Below are 10700 nucleotides of genomic sequence, written 5' to 3'. Positions count from 1 at the left end.
CATTGGTATTTCAATTCCTAAAAGAAACAAGACTGGCAGAAAGGATTTAGGATGCTTAAATTAATAATTTTTTTTTTTTTTTAAAGAAGGAAAAAGAAAAAGAGGGAAATAATATAAAGTTATTCTTAGTTTGATGGTTTATTTATGTATTTATTTTATCTCCGGTCCACACTCCAGTATAGTAGGTGGCGGTAATGCACCATTAATGTTGGATGCCAACCGCCGTAAAACGACAAAGAAGAAGAAGAACAGGAAAAGGAAGTAGCGTCATTACGTGATCGTTTGTTGAGCAGCCATTGACCACAGACGCTGCTCCGTGTTTAAATGATACTCAGCTAACTTAACCCAGCGACGGAGAAGGAGAGTTAGAGACAGCAGACATGAAGAGGAATAAAGCGGAGGTGGAGCGATATATTTCTGCAGTTCAGAGCGCCTCTCCCTCTCAGAAAGCGGTAAGAAGCGCGAGCCCAGGCCGGGTGATGTCAGACATGAGCCGCGATCGCGCGCGCTGTCACTCAAACTGACCAACAGAAGTTCAGCGCTAATGTTGACATGTTAACCAAACTCTCTTTTACTGCTCTTCAACTAGAACAAAACCATTTAATCCGTAAAGTCACCTGCTCTAGCCCGCCGTGTTCTGAACCATGTTTATAACTATTACTAGCACGTGTTTATTATTTCAGATCTCTTCTCCCTCGCTGTGGATTAAAGTGTCTGCTAAGTTAATGAATGTAACTGTAGATTTCTACTTGCTCACTGTAAACACTCATAATTGAGCAGAACTCAACATTTGAGGTTATAAATTACACAATTTGTCAATGTAATAAGCTTCATGATTAAGTTGGTATTAGTAGATCTTCAGACTGATTGTGTTATACACCAGTGTTTAATAAGCTCAGTTTTGGGACGCGCATCACATAAACGGAGAAATGATGAATGTTGATGGACTGATTGATTGTGTTATTGTAATGGCCTTGTCTCTGAACAGTGACCGATCGATTCTCATTTTGATGAACAGATATTGATTCATAAATCCTAAAAATTGATCTTTTAGTCTAGGCTGTTTAAGCAAATGAACATCAGGAGGAATGATAAAGATACAGAACAACTCACCGAATTACGTTCAGTGTTGAAGATTAATACCTTATCACACAGATATTGTTTGTGACACTAACCTGTTTTGTGTGTTGCAGAAATCAGTGAAAGGGTTTCTCTTTGCCAAACTATACTTTGAGGCTAAAGAATATGAGCTAGCTAAAAGGTAGGCTAACTCCTCTGCTGTGTCTTCTGTGTAAAGCCTGGTTTCTCAGTGAACTGATGTTGCTCTCACACCACTGGATCATAGGCATGTTTCGGAGTATTTGACTGCTCAGCCGAAGGATCCTAAAGCATACAAGTTCCTCGGGCAGCTGTTCGAGCGGGACGGGGAAACAGACAAAGCTGTGGGATGCTACAAGGTTCATATTCCCTTCATTTACTCTTCCTTTCCTTTCCTGTTTCCTAGGGCCGGGCGGTGTGACGGTATATATCGTTACCGCGGTAGAAAATGCCAACCGTAACAGATTTTTTTATTCTGTGTATACGGACATGTAAATAAGTGTGTGTGGTTAACTCGCGTATAGCGCTCGTGAGATTGAGACACTGAGATTTGTCAAAGAAACATGGAGAAAGCAGATCAAGAGGATCCACAGGGGAATTATGTTTTCTAAAGGGTTGTTGATAACGTGATATTTTCGGGGGAAATGCGCAGCGGTGCAGCGTTCCCAACGGGGAAAGCATGAGGCTTACTTGACAACAACAGTTCATATATGAATATCGTAACGAATCAGTGTTAATTTCGTTAACGAAAACTATGACGAAAAATGTTGGTTGACGACCTATTTTCCCCTGACTAAGACGAGACGATGAGAGACGACACCCACGTCATTAAACGATAACTGTGACTATATCAACACATGCAATATCGCTGATGAAAAAAGACGAGACTGATGGATTAAAAAAAAAAAACTTGACCAAAACCAGTTGTTTTTGTCGAATAAAGGAGACGACACATTACAGTCAGTTTGATTGATTGATTGATTGCAGTCAGACTGTGTTTGCAGCGTTCATGCTTACGGTTGCCAGATTTCAATTATTTAAACCAGAGCTTTTCTGGTAAAGTAACACGTTTTCTACCCGGTCTTGTCAATAGTATCTGGCAACATGCGCGCTCTCTCTACACTGAAGAAGTGCGGATCTGAAAACACAGACAAGCTGGCAGGGCTCCAGACTAACTTTGTTCACCTCCGGAACCGGAACCGTCCTGAAAAACCATTAGAACCGTCCTAAAGTGCATGTCAACCGTCCCAAAATAAAAATGTTGATCTACTGTAGATTTAGTCGGCTAAAATCTTATTGTATTTCGTCGACTAAAACTAAAACAATTCAGATGACTGATATATAATGGGTTTAGTTCAATTGTAATGCATTAATCTAGAATGTCTCTAAAATCCCGGAGAAAACCTCTATTAATGTTAATGTGAATGATTTTAAAGTTTGAACATGCAATACATATACAGATTTAACTAATGTGACTTAAAAAATATCTTAAAAGTAAATAAAACCACTTTTCCTAAAGTAGAACAGTCTTCTTTTCAATGAATGATTTATGCATTCTTAATAACTACTTGCATACATCATTCTTTATTATATCAAGAAGACATATTTATTTGTATGAATTAAATATATACGATGAGTTTTTCTGATTGGCCGATGTGTAGGAAGCCTTGAACAAACCTTGCTACAGAACTGGTAATCAAAGAAAGTAAATGGTATGCGAGAAAGTAATGCGTTTGCTTTTTTATTATTTGTAACCGAAAAGGCAAACTATCAGGCTAAAATACTTTCCCATTTACCGTCAACATTCAGCAAATGCACATCTACATGATTTAAACAAATCTCTGAATATCTAATAAACAGGTAATTTCACAAACCTTGCAGATTGAATGGAATCCAGCAGTGATATCTTGTGAAGTGTGTATGTGTAGCCGATATAAACGTGTTCCTGCGAGTGACGGTCAGTGCGAAGCGAGTGAATGCGAACAGAAGATCAGCTTCACAGGAGACGCCATCGAATCACTTTAAATCCTTCATTTTAAAACATGCTGTGCTATATCCAGTGGCCCACTGTGTCATATTCATGTCGTTTTCACTGAAATTAGCGTTACCTTGTCAAAAGTCAAAGTAAAAGAAATATGATTATCAGGGCAGGGTTTCCCGCAGCACTTTGTTACTAAGGCGGTCGCCTTAACTACGCCGTCAAATAAAATTATATGAGCGATATCCGCGAGTTACTCTGTCCTGTTTTCTCCCGTTCTAAGCCTTCGTGTTCGCTTCAGTCTTGTTATCAGTGCGTTCTTCCGCAGCGGCGCCAAGCACGTCAGAACAAACAGAAGACCGGGTGTGTGTGTGTGTGTGTGTTCATCTGAGCCTCATTGGTCTGTCACTGCTCGTCAATGTCAGAATATTTGAGATGACCAATCAAATCAAAGTAGGCGGGCTTTATGTTCGCAGTGCGAATTTTAGTACATTTACATTTACATTTATTCATTTATCTGACGCTTTTATCCAAAGCGACTTACAATTGCTATATATGTCAGAAGTCGCACGCCTCTGGAGGAACTAGGGGTTCAGTGTCTTGCTCAGGGACACATTGGTGTCTCACAGTGGATTCGAACCCGGGTCTCTCACACCAAAGGCATGTGTCTTATCCACTGCGCCATCACCACCCCTGAAGAATAGTACAATATGGAACAATATTTCTAGATCATTACGCTATTTCTACGTCATTACACCATTCTAGATCATTACGCTATTTCTACGTCATTACGCTATTTCTACGTCATTACGCTATTTCTACGTCATTACACTATTTCTAGATCATTACGCTATTTCTACGTCATTACACTATTTCTAGATCATTACGCTATTTCTACGTCATTACACTATTTCTAGATCATTACGCTATTTCTACGTCATTACACTATTTCTAGATCATTACGCTATTTCTACGTCATTACACTATTTCTAGATCATTACGCTATTTCTACGTCATTACACTATTTCTACGTCATTACACTATTTCTAGATCATTACGCTATTTCTACATCATTACACTATTTCTACATCATTACCCTATTCCTACATCATTACACTATTTCTAGATCATTACGCTATTTCTACGTCATTACACTATTTCTAGATCATTACGCTATTTCTACGTCATTACACTATTTCTAGATCATTACGCTATTTCTACGTCATTACACTATTTCTAGATCATTACGCTATTTCTACGTCATTACACTATTTCTAGATCATTACGCTATTTCTACGTCATTACACTATTTCTAGATCATTACGCTATTTCTACGTCATTACACTATTTCTAGATCATTACGCTATTTCTACGTCATTACACTATTTCTAGATCATTACGCTATTTCTACGTCATTACACTATTTCTAGATCATTACACTATTCCTACATCATTACACTATTTCTAGATCATTACGCTATTTCTACGTCATTACACTATTTCTACGTCATTACACTATTTCTAGATCATTACGCTATTTCTACGTCATTACACTATTTCTAGATCATTACGCTATTTCTACGTCATTACACTATTTCTAGATCATTACGCTATTTCTACGTCATTACACTATTTCTAGATCATTACGCTATTTCTACGTCATTACACTATTTCTACGTCATTACACTATTTCTAGATCATTACGCTATTTCTACGTCATTACACTATTTCTACATCATTACACTATTCCTACATCATTACACTATTTCTAGATCATTACGCTATTTCTACGTCATTACACTATTTCTACGTCATTACACTATTTCTAGATCATTACGCTATTTCTACGTCATTACACTATTTCTAGATCATTACGCTATTTCTACGTCATTACACTATTTCTAGATCATTACGCTATTTCTACGTCATTACACTATTTCTAGATCATTACACTATTCCTACATCATTACACTATTTCTAGATCATTACGCTATTTCTACGTCATTACACTATTTCTACGTCATTACACTATTTCTAGATCATTACGCTATTTCTACGTCATTACACTATTTCTAGATCATTACGCTATTTCTACGTCATTACACTATTTCTAGATCATTACGCTATTTCTACGTCATTACACCATTCTAGATCATTACGCTATTTCTACGTCATTACACTATTTCTAGATCATTACGCTATTTCTACGTCATTACACCATTCTAGATCATTACGCTATTTCTACGTCATTACACTATTTCTACGTCATTACGCTATGGTGATTACCAACAGCTCACTGTCTGCGGAGCGATTCTGGTCACGGCAGTGATGAAAGGGAGAGCGCACACTTTATTACTGTTCATCTGACGGATATAAAGTTTAGCCGTTTATCAAGCACCCCGGAAAAGGCATACGGTCTGTGTTTACTGTTAGTTGTAACGAGTGTTTCTGTGTAATTCGCGGTGTATGTTGTTGATAACAGTGTTGGGGAGTAACGGAATACATGTACCGGCGTTATGTATTCAGAATACAAATTATGAGTAACTGTATTCCGTTACAGTGACAATTTAAATAGTTGGTATTTAGAATACAGTTACATTTTTTAAATCAATGGATTACATGACGATACTTCTGTTTCACGAGTTTATTAACTCTCTAAATAAATTAAAGCAACTCCATGCATTTCCCAGAAGCCCCAATATGAAAACGAAAAAATGGACGGTTTGCGTGATCAGTTAAGTCACAATGGAGTCGGAAGAGGAGCAGCAGGAGCTAGAGGTAGAGATGGAGCCGTAACAACAGATCCAGGGCAAGAATACGTTTCTATCTTGGAAATTCAAACAGCATTTCACATTAAAGAAAGAGAAGGGAGGATCTTCCTGGGTCTTCCCGTCCAGATCCAATGCTACCACATCTTCAAATTACTAGTATTATTTGAAGTTAAAATTATAAAATACGTAGACCTACACCACAAAACTAGTTGAAGATAAATTCTTTAAAATTGGCCAATTCCGTTATAAACGTGACATTTACAGTCAAAACTTGAAATATAAATTCTCAGAAAATGCATTTAATACCAATATATTGAAACGTTTGTTTATATCCATACTCCCTTAATAAAGGAGTCCAGACATTAGAAAAATATTTGTCTAAACATGGGGTTTATATTTAATATGAGGAAAACATGCGTGACACAAAACAATATTTAACTTTTAGGTGGCAAAATATTTTTTAGTAATTCTGTGAACTGCGCAAACCAAAGTAATACTAGCTACTACCCACCGGATGAAGAAGGTTTGGCTCTCAGTCTCCACAGAACATAAAATATTCATTTTATATTATTTTATTTTTCGTTTTCGCATTTATGAGGAAAAGCAATGTTACGGACGCGACAGTTCTCCGTTAAGGACCTGAGCGCTCTGAAAGCGGCACTAAAAGATGCTTTAAAACTTTCACAGAGACATCCAACAGAAAGCACAAAAACTTTCTTTAAATTGAATTTCGTTTTGTATTAATTGTATCTTATTTTTAATCAATGTTTCATCAACCAATGCCTGGATTTAATAAATAAGTAGTAAATATAGCAGACGATAGATAATCACGAAACGGAGGCGCCAGCGCGTGAACTGGAGCTCGTCTCATAAATGAACCGAAACTCAGCGTATAAGGTAGCCTACTTGCCTCACAGACATGTCTACTTTTAAACAGAACAATTCAAAACGAAAGAAAACAGCCTACAGACTGCTCTCTGCTTATGTAATCCGTATGAAATGTGCATTTCTCTCTGGCGCGTTCACTACTGAAGATCGCGAGTCAGCATCGTCAACTTCATCTTAGCCGACACTGACAAAGAAAACACTTGTTTATTAATAAACAATTAAAATATCTCCTTGCTATATTTGACATATTCATAATCATTACTTTTGCCGGTTCTTTGTGACAGCTTTTAGATACTTTATTGTAGTGATCGACCGATATTGATTTTTTTAACCGATACCGATACCGATTATTTGCATATTTATGTGCCCGATAACCGATATGTAGAACCGATATTTATTTACTGTTATACTTCTTTTTTTGACACAATTATTACAACACAAATGAACTGAACAAACCATTTTATTTAAACAATCACTCCCTCCTCTTGCATACAAAAGAAATAAGCTTTATATTTATACACAAATAAATAGAAGGGTCTGATTCCAAAAAATAAAGTGCACTGTTACTAAGTGTCTTTGTTTAAAAATAAAAGCTTTGATGAGGTAAAGAATAAAGCACAAAAATTATTCAAACATATTGGGCGGAAAAAATCTAAATTACCTGAGGTTTTTTTTGCAAAATGTAACTTAATACTCCCAGTTAAGCAGAACTAGGTTGTAATGTAGAAAACAGAGTCTTTCAGCATTCTGCCCTGTAAGCCTGCTTCGTTTGTTTTCATAAATGGCTCCCACTTCACTGAAGACTCACTCACTGGGCACCGAAGACGGTGGGGGGCAAAGGAACTTTCTTGACAGACGAGCAAGAATGGGGAACCTCTTCTCATTTTGTTTCCACCATTCAAGTGGCTTGCCCATCCTCCTATCAATCACTGGTTCTGAAACGTACTGCTGAAGCTCTCCTTCAAGGCTAGACCCACCAACTTCAGAACTAGTAGTTCTGTATCTTTAAGTGATTCCACATGTTGGAGGTATTTTTTGTTGTAGTAGATTTTGACCCCATGCTTACGTTCATTTGGCATTCTTTGCAAACTGCCACCCCTGCTATTATTGACTGAGTGAAGTAAGTCCATACTTCACTTTGATTTTTCCTCCTTTCAGTCATCTTAAAAAACAAAACAAAAAGTGTGGAAAGTTAGCAGTCTTTCATGTTAAATTAAATCTTCAAATTACAATAAAAACATTTATATTACTACATTATATAATTTATATCTAAATTATACATATAATTTATAAGCATCAGCAGCAACAATGTTAACAATAGGCTAAATAAATGTTAAGTCTAATGTTTTCATATGGAGAAAATAATTGACAGGGGAGTCATATCACCTTTGCAGAAATGTAATTCATTTTAAACAGTTTTAGGAAGTTTATGTGCCGTTTAATAGGTTTAAAGAGTGAGGAACAATTCCCTGGGTAATATTAATTCACTGAATAATATTAGCTGGAATATAACATTGTCAGGAAAGTAACAAACAAAACAGCATATACATCATTGCATTTTCCAACTAGTATGTTATTAATTATTAATTATATTTTTGTCGGTCTAGATCATGAAATGCTTTCTGACAAAGTGTTGTTTATCTATGTATTTACACAGAACTATAACTTAGGCTAATGTATGTTACTAAACCGCGATCGCGCGTGCAGATAATAAATAATTAATTTCCACAAAGCAGTATATTTAGATGTGTATTAGCGAAATAATTGCTATGTAGTAAATGATAATATAATCTAGGGTGTTTAAACAAGATAATCTTGTCAAAAGTTTCATTCAGTGGACGGGTTGAGCATTCCTGATCATCAACCCAGTGAGTGCTCAGCAATATGAACGAACTTTTTTTCCGAGACTAATGGTGAGCAAATACAACAGATAGAGAATTAAATTCAGCGCTTTTATTTTCAACATATACTCATTCATGTCTGTTTTATTTAATTCATGTAAAGTTACGTCTTTATTGGGGCAGGACACGACGATTAAGCTAATTTACGTGACTCCATGAGACGAGTTTGTCTCAATTTTTTAGAACCAAGCTGCATAAATAAACTAGGCCTATATCAGGCATTTATGTCTCAAATCTCATTTCTGCATGTCTGTTATGTTAAATAAAGTTGAATAATTAAAGGAAAGCAAGTAGAACATATACTTTACCTGTGCACAGAGTTGCTGTTGACTGATCTCCTCAGACGCGGGCTGCAATGGCGTAATTCTCGAAACGGCCACAAGATGGCGCCGTATATCGGCAAATCCGATATTACAAAACCGATACCCGATTATGGGAAAATGCTTAAATATCGGGAAAAATATCGGTAAACCGATACATCGGTCGATCTCTACTTTATTGGCAGCGCCGCCCTTACATGTTACATGAACGCGCCACCACCGCACCCCCACCCCACCAGAATAGGCCTGTTTTGTAAGCCGGATTTGATGGCCGCATTCTTACACTTATAAAAGGTAATTCAATGTGGAAGTAATCCAAGTATTCAGAATACGTTACTCAGATTGAGTAACGTAACGGAATACATTACAAATTACATTTTTGGGCATGTATTCTGTAACGAAATACGTTTTGAAAGTATCCTTCCCAACACTGGTTGATAATGAAAGGGAGAGAGGGAGTTTATGGATAAGACTTGGAGCACTTCTTATACTGTTTATTTTCCGGACTGAAAATGGATGCTTCATCTTGTCATCTTGCGTCATGTACAATAAACTTCATAAAACTCATCAGTAAAGTTTTGTCCATCTCTACAGCTGGCTTGTACTAACAGTGGATTAAAGCAAGATGACAACATAAGTTATAACCGTAATTAAACTGGACTGTACCTGTTCTCTGTGCAGCATATATTCTCTGGCTCTGTGGGCATCGTTATCCTAATGCGGGTTGAGCCGAACACTGTCTACAGCTTCTGACGGCTTCAGTGCGTGAGATGGTCCTGTTTTGTTGCCACAGGAGCACCAGCTCTTGAAGCTCCGCCCTCTTCTAGGGCTGAGCGATATGGACCAAAAGTCATATCCCAATATATTTTGGCTGAGTATCGATATACGATATATATCCCGATATTTTTTCCGCAAAGTGAGAGCAAATGTTCAGTCAAAGCCAAATATGTCATGTCAAGTAGTTTTATTGAAACTAAGTCACGCCCGAAAACCACCACTGGCCAATCGTGTCTTAGCAACCGTAACTAGGCGTGGGAGGTCTGGCAAGCTTTCAAAGCGAGGGAAACATGCCGAAGGATGTGCGTATGGATTGTGCAAATCTGATACCCGGAATCCTAAAAGTTTGGACGGGGGAGTGGAATTCTTTTCCTTCCCGAAAATATAAAAGCTAGAGATGCACCGATTGATCAGCTGGTGACCGGAATCGGCCAATTTTCACGTGATCGGCGACCGGCCGTTCAGTCTGACATATTCCGATTTTATGCCGGTCAAATGCACTCGGGCGCCGCATGATTAACATCGCGCAACAACATCAGCATCACATGTGCACACGGAACGCACATGTAGGAAAGCTTGTGAATTACGGCCGTTCACACCGCGAGCAGGAGCAGCGCGGGTTTATTTCCGGTGTGCATGTTAATCAATGAGTGCATTCACACCGCGAGCAGGAGCGGCTCGCGCTCAATTAAAGTGAAAGCACACTTTTGTTGGACAAAATTGCAGTGATCGGTAGTGCAGTGCAGAGAGCTCCGGGTCAGCAGCTTGCTTGGAGCAAGGATCACAGCGCAAATTTGAAGTATATCGATATATGGTATATGGTCTAATTCTATATCACATTTAAAAATATATTGATGTATCGCCCAGCCCTACCCTCTTCTAGAAAGTGGGCCGGCAGCAGAAGCTCATTTGCATTTTAAGAGGCACACAAAAACTGCACATTTTTGCTCACTCCAAAAAAGTGGCG

The 10700-nt window shown here is 37.8% G+C and overlaps 1 protein-coding gene across 5 annotated transcripts in view; it reads left to right on the top strand.

Annotated features, from left to right (window-relative positions):
* The first annotated feature begins 263 nt into the window (after positions 1-263).
* The window catches only part of LOC143746476 (E3 SUMO-protein ligase RanBP2-like), a 56390-nt gene continuing 45953 nt past the window's right edge, over positions 264-10700 (top strand). For all 5 annotated transcript variants that reach the window (XM_077238320.1, XM_077238313.1, XM_077238305.1 and 2 more), the window contains exons 1-3: positions 264-452; positions 1194-1261; positions 1346-1457. In XM_077238320.1, the coding sequence (XP_077094435.1) occupies positions 381-452; positions 1194-1261; positions 1346-1457 (252 nt within the window). In that variant the 5' untranslated portion in view covers positions 264-380. The remainder of the gene's footprint in view (positions 453-1193; positions 1262-1345; positions 1458-10700) is intronic.

The sequence above is a fragment of the Siphateles boraxobius genome, unplaced genomic scaffold, assembly GCF_051911475.1.
Source record: "Siphateles boraxobius isolate OS27281-9 unplaced genomic scaffold, OSU_SipBor_1 100, whole genome shotgun sequence".
In the NCBI taxonomy this organism is placed as follows: domain Eukaryota; kingdom Metazoa; phylum Chordata; class Actinopteri; order Cypriniformes; family Leuciscidae; genus Siphateles; species Siphateles boraxobius.
The sequence above is the reverse complement of the archived record's forward strand: the minus strand, read 5'-3'. Positions and strand labels throughout refer to the sequence as shown.